The sequence below is a fragment of the Cygnus olor genome, chromosome 2 (assembly GCF_009769625.2).
Source record: "Cygnus olor isolate bCygOlo1 chromosome 2, bCygOlo1.pri.v2, whole genome shotgun sequence".
Lineage (NCBI taxonomy): Eukaryota > Metazoa > Chordata > Aves > Anseriformes > Anatidae > Cygnus > Cygnus olor.
In genome coordinates this window covers 61373075-61396289 of record NC_049170.1, presented here as the reverse complement: position 1 = coordinate 61396289, position 23215 = coordinate 61373075, and the positions used below count along the sequence as shown (strand labels likewise).

At 40.0% G+C, this 23215-nt stretch overlaps 1 protein-coding gene across 2 annotated transcripts in view; it reads right to left on the bottom strand.

Moving 5' to 3' along the window:
• The window catches only part of AMPH (amphiphysin), a 118417-nt gene that overhangs the window by 9999 nt on the left and 85203 nt on the right, over nucleotides 1-23215 (bottom strand). The window contains exons 12-18 of one of the 2 annotated variants that reach the window (XM_040549567.1): nucleotides 20775-20882; nucleotides 16909-16932; nucleotides 15288-15311; nucleotides 12647-12679; nucleotides 11190-11240; nucleotides 8963-9079; nucleotides 1914-1970 (exon numbers count right to left, since the gene is read on the bottom strand). In XM_040549567.1, the coding sequence (XP_040405501.1) occupies nucleotides 1914-1970; nucleotides 8963-9079; nucleotides 11190-11240; nucleotides 12647-12679; nucleotides 15288-15311; nucleotides 16909-16932; nucleotides 20775-20882 (414 nt within the window). The remainder of the gene's footprint in view (nucleotides 1-1913; nucleotides 1971-8962; nucleotides 9080-11189; nucleotides 11241-12646; nucleotides 12680-15287; nucleotides 15312-16908; nucleotides 16933-20774; nucleotides 20883-23215) is intronic. The other variant, XM_040549568.1, reaches the window with a different exon arrangement.

Here is a 23215-nt window from a genome sequence, read left to right as displayed (position 1 = left end):
GTAACATGCTGAATGCATACCACAGCTCACAACTGCGCAATCATTTATTCTTGTGCCTTAGAATACAAAAACAAAGCCAGCTAGATGATTAGAAGAAGCTTTTACAAAATCTTATGTGTACTAACACAGAATGAAACTCACTATCAGCCTCAAATATTTTTGATTAATATTAAAAGAAAGAAAAAAGAAAAAAGGGGGCAATTCAATCCACAGAATTCAGGACAGCTAGCATCCCACACACAGCTATGGTTACCACACACTTGCTGATATAGTTATCAATCTTACCTACCTTCATATTGAGAACCAACCCCACAAACCTGTTTTACATAACACTACACAGTCTAATAGTATTCCAAACTAGTTATTTCTAGCAGTATTATTGACACTTGGAGAGTTTCCCCATTACAAAGGAGACAAAGAAGGGGCCATCTAATATAATGAGGGCTGTGATAAAAGAACCACTTGGATTTAACTGCAGTTAGAGTGAATGCTTCTTTACCCAGGAAGCAGCTGATCCACGCAGTTGGGTTTTCCACTAATTAACAGCACTGTCAGCTCAGTACAATGCCACAGATTTGGCAGCAGCAAGAATGAGGCCAGGAAGAGGAGAAGGAGGGCTACCGAGTCTGCAGCTGGGGGCTGTGGGAGGAGCTCACTGAGCTATGCCGATTTTCCAGAGCTGAAGATCTAACTCCATGGCTGGGTTCAGAAAAGGACTGGGTAATTTTTATGACAATTAGTCATAATTACAGCTAAGCCAGCTAACATAAAGCCAAGAAGAACTAATCATCATGCTTTAGGGAACATATCAATTGTTTGCAAACTCTTGGAAGACTTTTTGGGGAATACCAAAGAATCAGTTATGAAAGGTACATCATCAGAGGGACCATCCTCCACTGGAGCCAGGATATCAGTTTAGCAAATAGCTTGATGCCTGACAGGAGCTCTTCTGCATTCAGCAATACTGCTTCTTTAAACAGCACACAGGGTCAAACTTACCGGAGAAAAGACCTTGACTTTAAACAAGGATGTGTATTGGAAAACTGGGGAGAGATACATTTCAAAGACTTAGCCTTGGTGCTCAGGGATGGCGAGGAATTTCTTCTTGGACCAGAGCTGTTGGGAGCAATAAGCCAATGCTAGAGAAGCAATGCAAAGACACTCTTGCGCTCTGTCCACACCAAGAGCCACAGCAACTGGGCTTGATTTACCACCTCCGTCCTGTACATTCCTGCCAGAGTAATTCTACTGATTTCTAGGTGGGTGCGTCAGGCCGGTGAGGAGTACAGCACCAGTGAGTCAGTGCTGCGGGTCACTGGGGAGAAGTCAGTCCCTGGCAGTAGGGCCTCATCCTGACTCAGAACTGTGCTGCTCGGGAGGTACAGCTGCTGGCAGCAAGCCTCACTTCCCAGTGACACCGGGGGAGCCTGGAGCCACATAAATATATGAGATTCCAGCAGGGCTACTGCCAGATTTCTTTCTCAGACTCTACTTCTCTTCCTGCATTTAGTACGTAGCCTTCCTCCTGTGCTGCTTTCTGTGTACTTTTGAACATGTTATAGAATCATGTTAGTGTAAAAGGCTTCAGAGTGACTTGTTTTATCACCTCTGAAGAAATACAAGCAAAACGCAACCATTAGATTTCATGCATGCCCAGCTACAGAGAAATTCAGTATGTCATTGAGTCTTTCATAATGCTGCCCCAAGATATTTATCACTCTATACTGCTGCAACAAGCAGTTTGTAAGGTAGGTCCTGCTCTGAGTGAGAGTTGTTTTGATGCCACAGCTGGGTCACAGTTGCATTGTATTGGCTGCATACTGATACCATGCAAATGACAAATATATATTTTTGCCACACTTCTCTTGAAGATATTAAAGCACAACCACACTCCTGATGTTCTTCATATGTACCTCGCTTTCTTTCTCAGCAACTCCAGTTGTCTCTTTATCCCCTGCCTCGACACTGTCCTGTATAAAGAGGAAATATGGTCATCACCTTACTCATGCTGAGGGAATGGTTGCAGAGAAATAGGTATTAATCAAGCTTAATGAAGGCATAGCATGTATGGGATGCAATGAAATGAATGGTGGGAACTAAATATGGGATAGTATATAGCAAGTAGAAAGTTTCTTGCTGTCAGATATCATCTGAATTAAAAGTAGCTGTAGGCTAAAAAAAAAAAGGCAAAAGAAAAAGAAAGAAATAAAGCCTTTTACTTATATCATTGCCACTGTGCTGGAAGTGCTAAGGACAATTTCATTTATTTTTGCTATCAGTATTTGTATTTTTGAAGAATTTTTAATAACCAACAACCCACAACACTGCTGACCTTGCAGTTTTCCATCAACCTCAAATTTCTCTCACCCAAGACTCACACTGTTCTCATTATAACCTGATGCTTCCCCTGCAACTCACCAGACTTTCCAGGTAAACTTTCTAAAACACTTACTACTTCCACATATGTTGGACTGCAACTCATTTAAAGGGATTGTTCAAAAGCTGGGTCACAAAGTTCATCATTTTTTTGCAGAATCACCTTTCTTTAGGTCCATATTCAGTGGTACATGCAGTAGGTGCCTGACATCCAAAAAGTAGACGTGTGTCAGTGGCTTTCTAAATCTGACACCCATGTAGATGTTCAAGGGATCACAGTTGCGCTGAGCAGTAATGGGCTCCCCCCAAATAATACTTTTTACAGCACAGATGGTATCTAACATCAGGTTCCTTCCCACAGAAGCTGTAAAACTGCATGAGTTCCAAGTTTTGGAAATGAGGAAAAAAAGGCACAATTATTCCCAAACTCTGTGGGACAGCTGTGACCTTTCTGGTTTCCAATTCTACTGCACCATGTAGGGATTTAACCAGCAACACCCCTTCTTCTGCTTGAGCTTGGGTTCAATTTTGGCTACTATTCCACGTAGATCAACAGGTTTAGGTCTAGTTAGGTCAACAAACTATCAAAATTGCTAAAATTCAGGACTGATTTCTAAAGATGCTTTTCTAAGGAAAAGTAAATCAAAGCCGCCTTATAGAAATCTACTTTGCTAATAAATTTTGAGGCTGTTTTGCAAACACAGCTATGTCAGGTTTTTCAGAAGACCTGTAAGGGTGAAGACAAGTTATGCAAACCTATGTGAGGACACCGTAGCTTGGACTGCTTGAACTCACTTTAGTGATCAGAAATTAGTTAGACCTCAAGTATTCAGGCTCCAGCCAACTGCCTCCACATGCCTGCAATAGTCACTCCAACATTTCTACAAGTTTCAGCTGAAATGCTTGCATGTTCCTTTTTTAATAAGAGGATGCTGAGTTATATCCAAACTTCACATCACTCATGTTTTTTCTAATCTAATCTTCTAGTATTGCCTGCAGTCACCTCATAAGCCCCAATCATGTCCAGATGCCAGGGCAAGGAAGCTGCTGACAGCAACGTTACCATGGAAACCTCTCATAGCTTTATCCTGTTAAAATTACAGTTATATAACCTTTTTTTTTTTTTTTCAAATCATTAATTTTTCTTTGAAGTTGTCAAACCTCTGCCACGAAGTCCTGTTTTTTTACAATAAGTTTGAAAGAGATTGTAGAGGGTCTTAAAAAAACAAATATCAACTGCAAAATACATATTTCTCACTAGCAATGCATGAATGCATATAGCTACCCACAGAAGTCTTGCTCTTTTTTTTATTTTGCACAGAAGATATATACACATATGTTTCTATTGCCCATAAAAGCCATATGTCCAATGGGAAGTTGATAGATAAACGCTTTCCCTATTTTTGCTACAAAAAAGTGCTGATTTTTTCCCATCATCTGTATTTACAAGTCAATTTGCCTTCAGAAATGAGCATCATTCTGCACTTTATGGTCAGGAACGTGCCAGTCCCTGTCCTTCTCTTAATAATAACCTGGCGATATTCTCTCGTAAGAATCCCGTCAGCCAAGCTCACAGCAGTAGTTTGGGCTTCTTTGTAAAAATGTACATACCTGTATTTTCAAACGACAACTGTTTTTCAGGGTAACTGAATGCAGTTATGGTGGGAAAGGGAAAAGAAAGGGGAATTGCCCTGCTTCCTAAGAATTATTTTGCACTAGTCAAATTAGCTGCATTGCTCTTTTGATTAGCTGTAAACTGGGAGTTTTAGAAGGGAGGCACGGTAGCAGGAACTGTGCCATTTTTAAGGCATAAAAGCCTAGTAAAAAGGAAGACTAAAAAAAGTCTGAGTTAAGCAACACCCCAATTCCCTAAACAGAGTAAAATCTGCTTCTGCACACCTCAAAAGAAGAACACTGTTCTACATCAGTTCTCTCTCATTTTTGGAGGCCATATATTTTTCAATGGCCTCATGCTCCAATCTTACACCTGTACTTAGCTGCAAGCTCCAAATTTGGACACAGATGACCACTCTTCTATATCTGACCATTGGACTGCTCTCCCAAATTACATGCTCTGCCATTTGGGTGCCACGAATTGTAGCTACAGTGGGATTCAACCATAATTGGATACTCTCTAAGCTGAAGGCTCTTTCTTGGCCTGTGCTGTACTTGTTCAGTGCCTGCAAAGAGTTTATCAGAAGGCAGTTTCACATGTGCCTACACACAGCTTTGAAAACCACAGTATTTAGCTGAGTGTCTGAGTGCTTTAATGGGAGAACATCAGAGTCCAGACAGGCATCAGATCCAAAGCACAGAAAGGCTCTTTCCAAACTAATGAGCATAAGGAAATCAAAAAGCTGATCTCTGAGCAGAGCTGTGAACTCCGGGTGTTATGTTTCCCATGAATGAGAATAAGAAAGGGAAATAACAAGACTTGCTAAGCTTTCTCTTTGTTATACCGTACACTTATTATCTTTGTTTGATATGAAAAATTGATGTGGTGATAGGGGTATTATTATTTGAAAAGAAATCAATCAGCGGTTAATGCATTATATCCTTTAGACTCTATCCTTTGGATTTTACATCTGCCTTTGGGGATACTGTGGAAATAAGGAAGCAAAACTGTTTCAGTGTGCAAAAGTCCATGCAAGAAGAACTTTTTACTATGGCTGGCTTCAGTTCTTCTGGTGCACACGGTGATTCTGGTCCTTTAGTTACCTAACATTTTGTTCCCCCCCACCAAAATAAGGATCAACTGTTGCCATCAACTAATAGAAATTGTATTTGTTCTAAAGGAACAAGAACATGTAATAAAATCCCATACAGCAATTATGATGAACTCTTGTAATGAAATCTTTGGCAATACTGTTCAGGCAGACTATGAAACAGAAAGTAAAGGAACCCAAATCCTGAGCAGGGAATGGTACTGTATTCCCTAGACTACCCTCTCCTCAATTTAAATAAAAGCCCTACCAAGAAATTTACTACAAAGTTCCTACAACAAAAAATGCATGCCATGAATTCTATGGATTAATGAGATTTGACAGGAAATTTACTACAGAAAAATTAAACTGATTAGTGGCTGTGACTACAAACTGGAAATTACTAAGACCAATAAAAGATTCCTATCAGGAAAGCATCTATTAATATTTTACAACTCCAATTTATAAGTAAACCATCACTCATTAAGTAAATGAACGCAGAACTGCTGTTGAGAAATGACATGTTTTCATCTTTTGAAACTCAGTTTACTTTTCCTTAGCTTTGATCACATTTGTTGTTAATTCTAACCTTCAGAACTTTTTTGTGAGTCCTGGAAAGCACTGCTTGAAAATAACAACCCCTCAGAGCCAAATGAAGAATGACTCGAATGACTCTTTTTTTTTTTCCTTTTTTTTTTTAAAATGAATACTTTTAGCTTATTTTCCCAGATCTCTCTCCCAAATTAGTAAGGACAACTTCATAAATAACAAAAGAAAACAAACACACACACACACAAAAACAAACAAACAAAAACCCACCAAGTATGAACCTAATAACTGTTTAACTTCTATTTAATGCCTATGACCATCCTCCTGGATTACTACTAAATTGCCTGGTGCTCACAGTGTTTCTCTCCCCACTCCCAATAGCTCTGCAGTCCTTTGCAGCACCTACTGGAAGGACACAGACCAAGAACTCCTCAGTGATGGTCAGGCAGCAAAATGGATTACCTGAAAAGGTCATGCCAGCTGATGAGTGAAGGCGTGGTGAATGACCACAGCCTGTCACTTAATTAGCACTTCAGACATACAACAGATTTTAGAATTTCATCTTAGTGCACGAAAAAAAGGACAAGACTTCCTTTCAGAGAAAAAAAAAATTTCCATCACATTTTTTTTCTTCATTAAATCCTTACAGGAAAACAAGAGAAAGCCATCTAGAAACAACCTTCAAAGCTCCATTGACATCTGTTCTTTTACCAGAAGAGGACTCCTGACCAATACTGATTTCCCATCCCTCCTCTCTTCACCTTCCCTCCCTCCTTCTTTATTCCAAACTATCAAATTTACTCTGACTAGATGTGAGGCATTTTAGACAGGAGTTTGACAGAACAATGTGCCTCAGACAGGCAGTCTAATTGTTTGCCTTACTATAGAGTTGACAAGTTATTACTGTGATTTATATCAACTCAAAAGAAAACACACATGGGGGAAGAGCCTGGTCTCAGCAGACTGTGGGGCCTTCTTACTTTGTGTATGTTATTGTAGGGAGATGATGTTGAGGTTGCTTGCTCCAGTGTTTCCTACAGATATGAACAAGAAGTGAATTAAAAAAATTGAAACATACTCAAAATTCATGCAAGTGTAATCAGAATTGAATCCTATTCATAATTCTAGGAAACACACTGGGATTGCTTCCCTCCATAGCCATGCTGCTGCCACACCTAAGAGTCCACAGAGAATGGGAAGGATTAAACAAAATCAGGGATTATCTTCCCTCTTCCCCAAAGTCCTCCAGAGCAGCCTGCCCAGCATTGTGCTCCCTTCCATCCACGATGCATTATTTTTTCGTTTTTTCTCTGTTAGAAAGATGGGAGCAAGGGAGGAATGATTATTAGGTAGGTGCTGCAACTAAAACTCATCCCTGCCTCTTCATATCATTCACACTGGATACCATTTTTTAATCCCATGATATGAACAGTTGTAACCTCTCAAGTAAATTCATCGATCTGTTTTTGAGAAAGTCTTTAATTAAACTAGAGTGATACTCCAAAGCCTTGCACACGGACACTAGTATTTCCTCCTTTCTGATGAAGACAGTTTGCATAGTATCACGTGTGACTTTTTCATGGGTCCAACACCATCAGCAGATAACCAGCCTCTCACTGGTGGGTAGAGCTTCATAACACTTTCAAGCCAGCCCTCAGTTGTGTTTGTATGCTCTCTTAATGCCGTCCCCTTGTGTTAGTGACATTACCCAGCCTGTAGTCATCAATAAAAGTCACCATCAGGCTTGTGGTGTCTGGGCCATTGCAGTTAGCAGAAATGTTAAATATGATCAACTCCATAGACAGACCCACGAGACAGTACATGTCTCTGCATATCTGATAAGTTGATGCTCTGCACTGACTTGTCTGCAGGTGACAGATACTCCTACTTTCTTCAGTTGATTTGCACCCTGCTTAATATTATTTCCCAAATGGCAAAATATCAAATGCTTTACTGAAAAATGCCTACTTTTATGATGAGGAAGGCATCATCATTCCTACTTCATAGATAAAGATACACAGGGACTTGCCCAAGGCCAACAGCAGGTTCAGCAAACTGAACCCAGTTCCTCTGTGAACATTTACTGCACTGAAGCATGCTTGATGGTCAATGAACACAGCTATGAAGCTTCCACTGGCTTCTGTGGCAAAGGAACTGACCCAGAAAACTTCCACTATTTCTGCCCAGATTTTCAGCAGGAATTGGCAATGGTGCTCAGGTTTAGCCCTCACATTTTTACTCAGCAACATGGAATGTGAGGGAAAACAAAATATTTGGGGGTCATTTTATTCACTATAAAAAGGAATGATTGACCTTTCCTGTAACAGGGTGGTTGTCTCTGAGGATATCAACTCAGATTCCCCAAAAACAGCATTCTGCAGTATAACTGTACAACTTTCCTGTTGTACAGTTTTCCTGTAGCACTGTACAACTTCATACCTAGTCAGCTTCTGGTCCATCAGATTTCTGTTCATATTTTAACAGTGTTGAACACTTGTTACAGACTTTGAACAGTTATTGAATCAAGGACAGCATCAATACTGTCAGACTGGCAGCCTACAAAAACTGATGCATTTCTTTTGAGGGGCTTCTCAGCCTGTGGGTACCACCCACCTCCAAGACCTCCTGAAAGTAGTATGTAGAAGAGGAACCTCAGTTTGACAAAAAGAGTATTCACTGGGATACCTGTCGTAAAAAGGGTGCTACCCCTACGCCTATCGTCTCAGACCACCTCTCATTTTGTAGAGATACTGAGTATCCTGCTTTGCTCTTCTTGCAGAGCTGTTATTTCTTCTCCTCCCTCTCTTTCCCAAATACTGACACCTAAACATTTCCATACAGGTGCTTTGGAGTTCCCTCCTTGGCTCATGGCTAGCTTATAAAACCATAAGACTTATAGATCTTTATATTACAATCACATTTTGCTGGTACCTTCATGCTCTAGCAAGGGCCATACAAGATATGCATTGCCTTAGTGCTTACAGCTCAGCTTAAAATAAAATGAGAAAACTGCTAATAAGGTCATTTATAAATGGCATGAATTCTTTCCCCTTCTGAAGTTCATCTGGAATCAAACAGAACAGCAGATAAAACCACAATCTTTCAGCTGAACTTCAGTCTAAAATGCCAGTCTTAAGAGGAATGACATTTTAGGGCCCAAAGCAGCACGCGTTGCTGGAAAGACATGCTGTGACGCAGTCAGGCACTGGAGAAGCCAACCACGGATGGGCAGCGAAGAATGGAAAGGATGGCTGAAATGCAGCAGGCACGTTCACCATGATGAGAGGTGGCTCAGATGAGGCCGGTGAGGTGGACACGGGGGGCAGGTCACTCACCACAGCCTGCTCTGCTGGCTTGGCAGGCTCAGCAGGGATGGCCTCCTTTTCCACAGCAGCAGCAGCAGGGGTTTCCTCGACCTTGGGTTCTCCAGGTGGAGCTTCTTCGGCCTCAGTCTTTTGTTTTATTGATTTTTAAGTAGACAGTGGAAAAATTGTTGAGGAGCACGTAATAGTGGGGAGAGAGGAAGGAAATGGGAACTCTGCCTGGCACCACAGTGTTGCTTCACTCCTGGCAGGCTCAGTGTTTGCAGGGCTTTGCCAGGGAGAAGATGGCAATGCTTGGCATTACAACACCTTGTTACTGCTTAGCATCTACAGGGCTTCTGCATCCTCAGTGTCCTATACGTAAACTGAGCCAGACCTATATACCCCACTTATAAAGAAAGAGAGCACTACTTTACTGAGTTACTGAAAGTGGCAGTGAAAATGGGGGGAAAACAGTCAGTTTGCTCAAGAATGCTTCAGAAAGTGATGGTAAGGCCACACGTGTTCCAACCTATAGCTTCAAATATGAGTTTTTAAAATTATCCCCTATTCCTTAGTTCTGTCAGCTCTCAGACCCCTTCTCCAGTAAACGGGGGAAGCAATTAGCAGAGACCCAAACAGTTTTTACATACACACTGACTGCTTCACACTGAATTCTGGAAGTGTGAAACTCATCCCCGGTTTCTTCTTAACTTGCATTCCCTCTTAAGCTCTCAATCACCTACAAGGCATCCATTTATCAACAACACTATTGGGATTCCTACCCTTTTAAAATCTGGGATAGGATTATTTTTTTTTTTTAGCAAGCAGATATAGTAAACATCACCAGCCCTGCAACACATTCAGTCCTGTAGCAAAATAGCTCACAGCAAAATCACAATCTCTGTTGGTGCCGTCACCTTGCAAATATGCACACATACAAGGGGAGAGCTGCAAGCTGTGCTCAGCATATTTCATTTATAAAGATGGCTGACTCAACCATTTAAAATAAACCCAGTAGATTAATTTGCCATGAACAAATTGCTCATCATAATAAGAAGCTTGAAAGCTATTTAGCTGCTTTGGAGTTGATAACATACAGCTGGCTAGAAGGTCTCCTGTGATGAAGAGACAGCTTCCATGAAATTCTTAAAAAAAAAAAAATACTAAAATCTTCTCCCCCCTGATATTTTTCAGGAACACAAAACGAAACAAAACAACATGGCCTTTCACTTCTTTTCCCACATATTCCTTAAGCAGACTGGTTTTTAATGAGGTACAGAGAAGTCTGCCTAAACAAGAACTTCAGGATTTGGAACAGAATAAAGAAACATTCATTATATTATTCCACACTGTGCAGAAATCTCTCTCGGAAGTGTGTTAATATCAGCTCTAGGGAATTTCACAAAGAAGAAACAGGACTGAAATGAGAAACTCAAGACAGATTTATCGCAGGTAAGATGACTAATGAGTTTCCTGAGGTTTAATGCTGGAAGAAACTTTCAGGCTTAAAACCAAGGGCAAAATGTTATAATGCAGATTCTGTTGAAGTGCTTGAAGTGACTTGTGGGCAAGCAGTCTTCAGACTATTTACCACATTTGAACTACAAGTAAAAATACTAAAAATGCTCTCATTGTACTCAGTAACCATTCCAAATACAAGCACCACCACAGGCATTATACGAAAGCCACATTAAATACTATTCAGTATCATGCTGCTGTTCTTTAGTAGCTATAGCACTGGCCCAGCAATGCTGCTGTTCCACATTCACACTCCAGGCTAACCAAAGACTAACAGAAACTAAGAAACTGCCAAAGTATGATCATTTCCAAAAATATTTCCCACCCCTTTATTATGCCTACTATTAATAATGTGGAGGATAGATAAAGCTACAGTAATATTGGGGTATGTAAACAGCCATCATGTACCATCACTTCCTTGATGTACACTGGACCATAGTTCCCATTCTCGTTGTTTCTTAACTGCAATAAATGAGGAAACTGTTTGACTATACCTTTGAAAAACAAAAGTATGTGAAGGAAGCCTGTTTTTCTTTTCTTTTATGCCATGCTATCCTTGTGAAAGACTTTCAGTGAGTAAAGATTTACAACTACAGTGATACACCCACTTACTCTTTCAGGTTAAGGTTTTGTGAATTAGAGTGGGAAAACATGAACAAGGAGCAGATATTTTGGCACAAATTAAAAATGGTACTCTTTTTATAGGTCATTTATAAAGGAAGCAAAAGTTACCACTTACCAAAGTCTCTGTCACGTTCTCGTTTGATTGCACTGTAAATGCACCAGCATCCTAGATACAAAAATGAAAATCAATGAGACAATATTTGACATGGAATCTTTGCAGTTGTCTACAAAAGACCTGATATTTTGTACCTTATTCAGGCAAAGTCATCTATAACTTCACCCAGAATAAGTTGGCAAATAGATCATCTATATAGTTATTAATATTTGTTACTAGTTAAGCAATATCAATATTAAAGACACTATTTTTTCAAGTGTATATTCCACGATTCTAAGCTGTGCTAAGTTATTAAAGCAGTGAAGAACCCTTCATTAAATACATGAGAATAGCAAGGACTTTGTTTCAGTCACACTGCACTTCAAAGTCGAGAAAGATTTTTTTTTTCTTCCAGACTGCATGTACATGTGCATGGGGAGTATGCAAACTCTGAGCTACTTTCACTTCCTTGTGATTCTGGGTTTTTATTTGAATAGCAGCTATAGTGCCAAGTAATTAGAGATACAAAGTTCTACATGCATTAAGAATGTACAAAAGTGGAGAATGAATTTTTCAATACCTTACTCAGAAACATTTAATTTGGAAAACATTGTTGGGTCCCAGTCCTACCGTGAGGGTGTGGGCATCAAATTTTTATTTCCTTGGGGCAAACATTTTGCCTTAGTGAAATGGGATGGAAGACTTGTGTTTTTGTCTTTTCTTATAGATCTTTTACTAATTTAAAAGACCTGAAGTAAAATAAATAAGCAGTGAAAGGCTCATTTCCAGCCTTGTAGATGCTCAGCTTTTTTCGTATGTGCTGAAAAATGGTGTACAGAGTGTTCTGTGAATAAGCCATTCTCTGAAAGGTTGCTGGAACTTAACAAAGCCCTAGATCATCTGCATTACGATTTGGGATTTAGGCACTGCCCTGGAATTTGACAGCATAAGTATGGTATCTTCGTGTGCTGCACTGCTGCAATGCATAATGCAGTCTCACCAACAGCAGAGCAGTAAACACTCGGGTTTAACTTCCAGATTAAGATATATTTTAAATGAAAAGAAAGTTGCAGAAACAAATAAATCACATTTTATATATACATATATACAGTTACTGAAAGTATGTGAAAGCCATGAGGAAGCCATGCTTTACAAGATTTGGGGATAGTGAGAAAAATAAAATTAAAAAAAAAAAAAAAAACAATGAAAATGCTAAACCAGTTCATTTATGAGAAAAGAAAATTAGTCTTCCTAAGGTCGTGGGAATTTTCCAACTAAATTCAATCAGGCCAAGAGTAGTAGCATCCTGGTAACATCTACAAATACTTTCTGAGAACAGACAAGTTTAGGATTTGTGTCATTATGACATTATTGTACAGCTAATCTGTAGAACAGATTTTCCAAAACTGTACAGCTAGTCCTAATCTCTTCTCAACAGTATAGAAAAAATAAAATCTCAAAACTTGTTTATTTCTTACCTGTGCAAATCCATTAAATGCAGTGCTGGATGACTAAGTAAAAGTGAAGATCAGAACAAATTATCATTTGTTTACTAGATGAGAACATGAGTAAAATATTTCTATTTGCAAAACAAAAATAAGACAGACCAAAAACAATATTAAAAAAAGAACAAAAGGAAGGGCAAGGCAGCAAGATATATGACAGTGCTATTTGATAACAGGTTTCACAGGCTTAAAGAAGACACCAAAATAAAAAGAAAAAACAGAGAGAAAGTATTTTTATATACTAAAAAAGAAAAAGGCTGTAGATGCATTTAAAATTATATGTATGAAATACAGAAGCTGTGAGACACCACGTGCCTTCACAGTGTGACACTTTATTCACCTTTTTGAAATGCATTTTTGTCAGCCTGTTTCATTACATGGCTGAAGGGCACTACACTATGAACAGTTGCGTGACCATTTTTTCAAAAAAGAATAGCAAGGGCTTAGGAGGGGTACTGGGAAACACAGATGGATTGTTTTGAAACAACAAGGTTATGCATGGCCTAAGGAACTCTTTGTCTAGACTAGGCTACACACTGGGGTAGGTACCTCTTCTTTATCAGCCTCAATTTCCTGGTACAACAATCCATATCTCCGGTTAGCAATTTCATCTTCAGATAAATCTGAGTTGTTGGTCTCATTGTCTTTAGGACTAGTTGAACTCTCGGTGCTAGCATTTCGGGAATTTCCCATTTGAAACAGAGCCAAGGGTCTAGCTATTTCCTTGCTCGGTCCAGGACAGCTAACACTTGCCTGCTCCCCAGGCAAGCCTTGTTTTACTGGTTCCTCCTGACTTTTATTGCTTGTGCTTACACCTACTTCTCCCCAGCTGTTACCAGTCCCTCCCAGGTCCTGTGTAGACCATTTATCACTAATGCCTAACCAAGCATTTTCGATGTTACCTTCCTCTGCATCTTGCTGCTGGGGGAAAAAGGGCCAATTATCCAGTCCATTGGCTTGGCCATCTGACAGGTTAGAAAACCCCCAGGAGTCATTAGTAACTGTTGGATCCCAGTTTGCCAGCCAGGGGTCTGTTTCCAAGACTTCAGGAATACCACTGTGACTAGGATGCTCTTCAGTGACTGCTGCTTCTGGCCTACCTGTCATTTGGTCTTCTGTATTATCCAGGCAAAGATTACTGCAGTTTGTGCTAGCAGCATCAGGTGTCTCGGGCAACAATGCCCTCACTTTTTCAGCAGCAGCTTGACCTTCATCAGCAGCACTACCATTGTCTTCAGGTCCTTTACCAGACTCTTCTGCACTGAACAATTCAGTGTCACACAGAATGTTTCCAGTATTTGTAGGGTCCTTTTCTGTGTGGTCAGTTACCTCTAGGTCAACATGCTCTGTCCTGTTTATACACACCATGGATGGATTCTCTCCAGTAACATTGTCATTTTGGTCTAAGCCATCCTCAAACATCCTTTCATGGTCCTGAGTCCAGACACCAAAGACTCTCTCAGGTTCACTGCTAGTGTCTTCTGTAGTTTTATAGTCATCCACTACTACTTTGTCCCCATCTTCCAATCCTGTGCTCAGCAATGCTTTTTCTCCATCTACCTCCTCAACAACATTAACCTCTTTGAATTCTTTTCCCCCAGGGTTTTCTAGGTTAGCAACACTAGCTCTCCCAGCTTCCCCATTGTTATCTTCCAATTCATGTAAATTTTCTGCCTCTGTGCTGACTAAAGTTTCACACTCTGACTTTGCTAAACCCTTATGAAGTTCTGCCTCACTATTTCCTTTTGTTTCACAACCTTGCTCTTCCGTTTCCTCTGTACCTTCTACCTCCTTGCAGTTAACAGCTCTGGTCTCTACCTTTTCACTTGGCTTGACGCCTGCCCACAGAGACTCTTCTTCCGCATGCTCTTCCTCTGCCATTTGCACATCACATGGGAGGGGTTTATCCAGCAAGCTATCAGTTCCTAGGATGGGTGTCTCAAAACTGGTTATGTTCTCTAAAGGCTGATTGGTCACCACATCTTCCCATGGGACATTTTTAGCATCCAACAGGTCCTCCAGTGAAGTCCTCTGGTTTTCAGTTACTGAAGCAGACCCTGGTGCAGCATCCTCCTGCTCACCTACAGCAGGCCAAATACTAGCAGGCAGCGTACCCATGGATTCGCTTGAGGTTTGCTCTGCCCCAGGGAAAAGCAAAGAACTGCCTGTAGTAATTTCCTGGCTGACACTGGGTGTGCTAACATCTAGGCCCCAGTTGAGAGAACCTAGATCAGTTTGGGATCTGTTAATATCTTCTGATGACCCAATGTTTGGGGTTTCCTCCATGACCAGGTTACACAGGGAAAGACTTTCTGAAGAGTCAGGCTTTAAGCAGACAGAAAAGCAAAGAAAAAACACAAGATGAAAAAGATAAAGGCGGACTTGATGAGAAAACACAAAATTTATATTTTACTATAGCAGTTTTAATTTAAAGAATGAAAGTGACTAAATTAAGCAGTTTAAGGAAAAGCTTTGTGACTTGCAACATTTGGAGGCAGTAGATTGCAATCTAGAAGAGCGGCACTGCTAGACAAAACAGAAAACTATACATTATACCACATTGAATAAAGCATATATCTAGAGTGGTTGCAATTTTGGGGGGAGGTTTGCTTACCGGCTGCGCCAATTCGCTGCTTGTCTGTATAGAAAAAAAAATGTATATATAAAGCACAGAAAACAAGAATATGTTCTTTTTTTGTTGCTGTTTTTAGAGCGGAAGTTCATTAATTATCATTACCTAACCAGCAGCAGTTACAAAACTGGTGTGGAGAAGCAGCAGAGCTACTCTACTGAAGACTAATCACAGGCCCCTTCTTTTAAGTCACGCTTCTAGCCACTGGACTGCATGAGAAAAGAAGTTCTTCAGGTACACTGAATATTTCTCATGCCTTGCCTTCCTCTGAGACCCACTGACATTTTTATCATGAGTACCCTATTACGTCCCAACTGAAGGGAGGAATCACTCTGACACAGCAAACACAGAAGGAGGCAACCAAAGTGGTATCAGTGCGCAGCTTTGATACTCCATCACTGCACCATGCAGAGGCATTTGCATCCACACACGGTAAGGCATCAAGCCACAAAGCCAGCTGTCTACACCACCACTTTGAACAGATACAAATTCTGCAAGGAAGATCAACAACTACTCTGCACTTGGTATGAAGAGGAACTCCGTAAAGGTTAAGTAGTCCCAATTTCAAACATTTAGCTGTGAAGCTCATTACTTGCTTTTTTTTTTTAACTAAAGCAAAGAGGGAAATAATTATAATACACAATGCATACATAACATTAATGAGCTATAAATAAAACTGTGAAAAAAAGACAATGGCAAAGATATCTACTATTAGTTTAAAGCTATAAATCTGAAATATTTCTGGGTTATTTTAGCTGGTCTAGACATTGGTAACCTTGCAATTTTGGCTAGTCTGCATATATGACTTTTTCCAGATTTTATTTAACCTTTCCCAGTAGAAAGGAATGAGTGTTTAATATACATCATATAAGTCATGTGTTCACAAAATAGTGCTGCAAATCTGAATGCATGAGAAGCATTCACAGATTTCTGTGCTGGCTGAATCTGAAAAAGGCCAAAAAATGGGTGTTCCAGGCTGCACGTCAAGTCAACTCAACTATCTCCATGACAAAAATTGAAAGAAAGCTTATGAAAACAAGCTGTTTTCTTCCTGCAGATCATTGTATCTGATTTGACGCCAGGAGGTGTAAAGAAAGATCTCTGCAGCTTTCTAAAGCAGAAGCTGCTTTTGTGAATAAATCCAGTTCACTGTATGCTCACTATTAAAAGAACAAGTTAAATTTTCTCTTCACTCCTGAATTGTGAGAAAATAGGTGCCCACTGGGTTAAAATCCTACAAGTTAAAGGAAATATATCTTCAGATAATTAAGAGAAGTGACTAGCATCCATTCCTACCCTCTGAAAACTATAAAGCAGATGAGAATAAAAGCAGCAAACATTTAGCTGTAATGATCATGAATCTTATTAGCCTAGATTTCTGACATCATTTAGGTTTTGTAGGCCAAGCAAGAGAGATTTTTTTCTTCCTGTTGGTTTTAAAAAAATCCCAGGTGGTTTCATATACTTTAAAGTGTTTGTCATGGTCTGTAAATTCTATATCTTGGCTTCTGGGGAAAGCATTATAAATCTGAGTTGAGGGTGTTACAAAATCATACACACAAAAACATCCCAATTCACAATGATAAATGTCAGTCAGCCTTACCGTCCATAGATCCCATGGCAATGTCTGAAAAAAGGAGAGGAAAAAGACACTCTTAGACAAACATTGTTCATTTACTGTATGTTCAACATGCTACATAACTGCATGCATTAACTAACGTGAGAGAAGAACTTATAAATAAGCATGTTTATAATATGTATATATTTTATATCTGAATGTGTGTGTGTGTGTGTGTGTGTACATATCTGCATAATATGCCCCTTTTGGTTAAGTAGGATGAGCACTAAGTGGTGGACTGTGGTATTTCCCACTTCCAAGTAGCAGTTGTTTTCCAGTGAATTCATACTGCTGTATACTTGAGTAACAACTAGATTCTGAACTGGTGACTCTGAATGACCTTCAACAGGTGCATACAGGTGCCTCAGTAAGGTGTAAGCTTTAAGAAGCTTATGTAGGTCAGGATTTTTAGGCAGGAAATGATTCAGCTATCCACTGAAAACAAGTGAGTTTTCTTATAACTTCAACACAACACAGGATAATGCTTTTGGGGAAAGAAAACAAGAAAGTTGACCACTGCATGCTTTTGGGGAAAGAAAACAAGAAAGTTGACCACTGCTTTAATTTTGTTTTCCAGTTTGTTAAGCAATAAATGTTAGTGACCTCTCAACAAAAGAGCTGAGTGGACAAATGAAAGAAGAGAAGCAGACTTCAGGCCTAATATTAATAGCCCCCACATGAGAAGGAACTCAAATTCTGTCGGAGATACTTTGAAACACCTCTACTACATTCACACCTAAGTTAAAGTCCATGAAAAATGAAAAAATGAGATATTCATAAAGTAAAGCGTAAAACTGTTCCTGAAATACTTCCAAATGTTAAATGTGACATCTAACATTTGCCTAAGAGAAAGAATTGCTGCATTTGGCTTCTTTTCTTGCCTGCTTCTTTTTTTATAACCACAGAATCAATTGGTTTAATTTTGTTTAAGTCCAGGTGAGTGTGCCCTCTGCAGGTGTAACTCACAAGTGTACCTGCTTATTCTGATGTAACCTTATTAGCTGAAAAATGATAGGTCTCTTCTACTAGCCCTAACTGGTGCAACCCCCAGACATCCTACCGACTTCCGTGGAATGGGATTGCTCATTTTCATTTCTTAATTTTTCTTTCATTTCTCACAAGACTTTGTGCACAAGGTGAAGGGAGCATACTGAGGAAAAGGCAAGACAGACCACAGCTAGCAAAAGGAGTTGAGGGCCAGGCACATTTAGAAAGGCCACCTCAGAAGCAGGTGTAGAAACATGTCCTGGTTTCACCTAGGATAGAGTTAATTTTCCTCCTAGTAGCTGGTATGGTGCTGTGTTTTGGATTTAGGATGAGAATAATGTTGATAACATGCTGTTGTATTGTTACAGAGCAGTGCTTACACTAAGCCAAGGACCTTTCACCTTCTCGCTCTGTCCTGTCAGCGAGGGGGCTGGGGGTTCAACAGGAGCTGGGAGGGGACAGACCCAGGACAGCTGACCCAAACTGGCCAAAGGGATGTCCAATTCCTTGTGGTGTCATGCTGAGCAATTATTATGGGGTGGCTGGCCAGGGTCAGGGGGACCACTGCTTGAGGATGGGCTGGGCATCGGTCAGCGGGTGGTGAGAAATTACATTGTGCATCACTTGTTTTGTACACATCATTATTATTATCATTATTATTATTATTTCTTTTCTGTCCTAATAAACTGTCTTTATCTCTACCCACAAGCTTTTACATTTTTTTTCAAATTCTCTTCTCCATCATAATGGGGAAGAGAGGGTGAGTGAATGGCTGTGTGGTGCTGAGCTGCTGGCCAGGTTAAACCACAACAATACAGAAAAGCAAGTGAGGAAAGGCAGACTAGGGCTCATTTACTGTAATCTGATCACGGTGGCAGAGTACTGGGGGGAGGTAATTAAATGATCAATAGGGAAGTCATGTCTGGCCTCTCGAGGCATCATAGTACAGATTACTCCTGTCTTCAGTTCACTACTTCAGCACAGTTTGCTGAAGGGAAAATATCCATAACTGAGGCAAAACCAGTACAGATATAGAAAGACCACTTCAGGCTGTCTTCCTAATTCCCTGCAAAATAGCATAGGGGTCTCCAAATACTGCAGCCACAGATTTAATTCTATCTGTGCTCCCATAGCAATGACGCTGTCACATCCAGTGAGACGGAAACTTGACTGCAGAGCTATTCTTCCTTCTTCTAAAAATACAGTACGCTGACTCTTCCACACATGCCTGCAGATGTGGACCATTTTTAACATGTATATTTGGTGGGATGAGAGGTGAAAGGAGAAGAGATGGAAGGTGCTCAGTTAATTCTTCCTGTGTACCTAGATGAAAACTTACTTTTCTACACAGAATTATATTCTCTATCTCATAGTACAGTTGAATTTAAAACAACTATTTTCATTAAAGTAATAAAATATACTGCAGTCACACTGTACAGTATGATGTCAGGACAAACAGGGTCTGTCAGTGAGGTTACATATTTTTGTTTTAATGATCCCACTGCTCTCATCAGGATTATTACACGACAGGCTGAAAGGGGACAGTTAGCAAAGTCACAGTCAGAATTTTCTGTCACTGCTGAGCGCCAAGTGATTTCTTTTCTTTTCTTTTCTTTTCTTTTCTTTTCTTTTCTTTTCTTTTCTTTTCTTTTCTTTTCTTTTCTTTTCTTTTCTTTTCTTTTCTTTTCTTTTCTTTTCTTGTTTCCAGGAAGCATGAAAAATAACAAGATGCACAAGGCCTCTATTATAATTAAACACTCCTAGCAAACCACAATGAGAAACTTCAGCTGCTGTTCGGAGTGCTGACTCTGCACTGTTTTTCTGACAGTGCATAACCCATCAGAAATCAGTACAGATCTCACTATATAATGAGGACTCCACACCAAATAAGAAATTAATTAACTGAGGTCAAGGACTGTCTCAGCCTTAAAGCTTCTTATCTGATCGCTCCTTTTACAGTGCTGCATTCCTGAACAGCTGATTAGTCCTCTCATGTCTCATAGTACAAGGCAGGTTAGTGATAGCCACAGGGATAATAGGTTTTGCTAATAGTGTGCTAATATTGGTTCCTTGTCTATGTATAACACTGAGCTCCAGCTCTACTGGACAAGGGAACTACTGTATTTTACTATCAGCCCTAGGGGTAGTGAGGGCGAGTTCTGGATCTTAAAATAGTAGGTGCTTTAAGGCAAACCAAAGAAAATCAGCAACTTTCATATAAGCTTTTTTTTTTTTTTTTTTTAATATATTGCTGAGAGAAACTAGAAACTACCATGGCAAATATTAATGTAGAACACAGAATTCTTTAACACAACATCCTGCAAAGGAGCATGCTATTCCATCTTCTCACTTTCCTTGAGATTAGGTCTAAAATTAATTTATGAAACCAAAACCACTCAGATCATATCCCCTGCTTGGTATGGAAAATGCATCACAGCAAAACAATTGCATGCTGACTCCATAAGACCTAGGCCCCCTTACACCTGTTTCCAGACATGAAAAGTCAAAGCTAGGTCAGAAGCATTGTCAGAAAAGCAGGTGTTGGAGGATTATAATGTTAGCATTAAGAGATGTTCTAAAGAAGGAAGATAACGATGTGCCAAAGTCAAGGCCAAGGTACCAGCAACCATTCTCATTGGCAGACAACTCATTTTACCACCTGACAACTTCCTCTTCCTCCAGTATATCATCAAGTATGAGGTTACTAAAAGGGAAAGATATATGGCTGACAAGAGCTGCTCAGGAAGATCCAGTGTTTCAGATGCTGCCAATATACTGCTCACTAGTATATCAGGAAAACCTTTGCTACCAAAGACAGTACTTTGCCTTTGTGTGCTTTGCTTGCCTCAAAAGCAAAGAGATACCTGAGACATGGGCGAATGAGATACTCCTGTTGATACAGCTTCTGGCTTGAAAGGGTCGAAGTCCAGATCTAGCAAAGATTCTTCTTTCTTAGCTTCAGGAACTTCATTCTGTTAGAAGAGAAACATAACTCTTGAAAAACTTCTCTCTCAAAAACTGACCCAGGCAACAAAACGTTAAAAGGCCCAGGAAAAAAAAAATAAAAAATTAGGTCATCGATTTTCAAGCTGCAGTGCAATCCAGGACAGGAGGAAGCTCTGAAGACTTTCCTGAGCTTTAGTGTAGCTTTTAATCGTATTTTTATGAGCTTCACTTTTATGATGTCTTTGTTTTCTGCATAGTAGACTTATGTGTTTTCAGGCTAAACAAATTGCAACCCTCTTGAAAAAGTGTTGAGTGTTCACTGTTTGACTCTGAACATGCCTTTAAGTGCTCTGAAGTGGACACCAAAATTAAAAAACTGCATAAATGGTGCCCAGCGTCCATACATTCTACTAAGTGAGTCTCTCCGCAAACACAAACATTAGTAATATGTCAACACAGGAGGACATAAATGCATTTAAATTAAATTTCAGTTCTGAACAAGAATAACAATTCACATTTAACGCTGCACTTAGCACTAAACTTTAGGAAACGTCTTACGTAACTCTAACTAAATCTTGGTAACCTCATCTGCTCTTACAAAACTGGATTACACACTGGAGCTTTTTTTTTGTTGTTGTTTGCAATTAATGAATTAGCCAAGGCCTCTGAGGTCACTGTAAATATCTATATTGTTTCAGTGCACTAGAAATCCTTCCCTCTGTAAATTAACATGAGCAAATAATTATCATCCCTCAACACAAAATGTAATTTTTAATTAATGTGAGTCCATTGCTGAGATTTAATTATCACTAATGATAAATGCTCTAGGCAAGCATCTTAGTTTTATTAACAAGTTTAGTACTGTCCACTGCTAGTTCATAGAATTATAGAATCATACAATGGTTTGGGTTGGAAGGGACCCCAGTTCCAATCCCCCTGCCATGGGCAGGGACACCTCCCACCAGACCAGGTTGCTCAAAGCCCCATCCAGCCTGGCCTTGAACACCTCCAGCGATGGGGCATCCACAGCTTCTCTGGGCAGCCTGTGCTAGTGCTGTGTAGTAAATAATTTATTCCTTATACCTAATCTAAATCTCCCCTCTTTTAGTTTAAAGCCATCATCCCTTGTTCAATCACTACACACTCTGATAAACTGTCCCTCTCCAGCTTTCCTGCAGGCCCCCTTTAGGTACTGGAAGGCCGCTATAAGGTCTCAGAGCCTTCTCTTCTCCAGTCTGAACAACCCCAACTCCCTCAGCCTGTCTTCCTGAGAAGAGGTGCTCCAGTTCTCTGATCATCCTTATGGCCCTCCTCTGGACCTGCTCCAACAGGTCCCTGTCTTTCTTATGCTGGGGACTCCAGAGCTGAAAGCAGTACTCCAGGTGGGGCCTTACAAAAGTAGAGCACACCTCCCTTGACCTGCTGGGCATGCAAGTGATCCATCCATCAAATCCACGTCTCTCTGATTTAGAGAGAAGGTTGTCATGTGGAACAGTGTTGAATGCTTTGCAGAACTCCAGGTAGATGACATCAGTTGCTCTTTCCCTACCCACCGATGCTGTAACCCCATCGCAGAAGGCCACAAAATTTGCCAGGCACAATTCATCCTTAGAGAAGCAATGTTGGATGTCACCAATCACCTCCTTGTTTTCCATGTCCCTTAGCATATTTTCCAGGAGGATCTGCTCCATGATCTTGCCAGGCACAAAGGTGAGAATGACTGGCCTATAGTTCCCTGGGTTTTCCTTTTTCCCTTTGTTAAAAACGGGGGTTATGTTTCCCCTCTTCCAGTCAGTGGGAATTTGACTGCCACGGCATCTCAAATATGATAGATAAAGACTTAGCAACTACATCTGCCAGTTCCCTCAAGAACTGGGGATGTATCTCATCAGGTCCCATGGACTTGTGCACCTTCAGGTGTCTTAGATGAACCTAATCTTCTAATTGTTCTTCTTCTAGTTGTTCAGTGTTTATTGAACAGTGAGAGAAGCTTGTCTTTCAATATACAGAATATATAGGTAGTAAAGAATTAAAGTGCTATTTTGGAAACAGTATCATTGGAATACCGTTTTTTTTACACATACATTCATATATAATCTTACATAAGAACAGTAACACAGGGTAAGACCAAAAGCGCACACAGTTCAACCTTCTGCCCCTGACAAAAGTGTACAGCAGGGGAAGTCTACAAAAAGAGGACGGTCATAAGAACAGCAAGATGACAATAAATCAAAGCTGTTCTATTGTTAAAACATTTAAGAGTGTAAACTTTCCCAATTAGTATTACTATCTGTAAACAAATGTTCAAAAACTGTAGGTAATTAACCTCCAACTGCAGATAATTAATGGCTTCCATAAG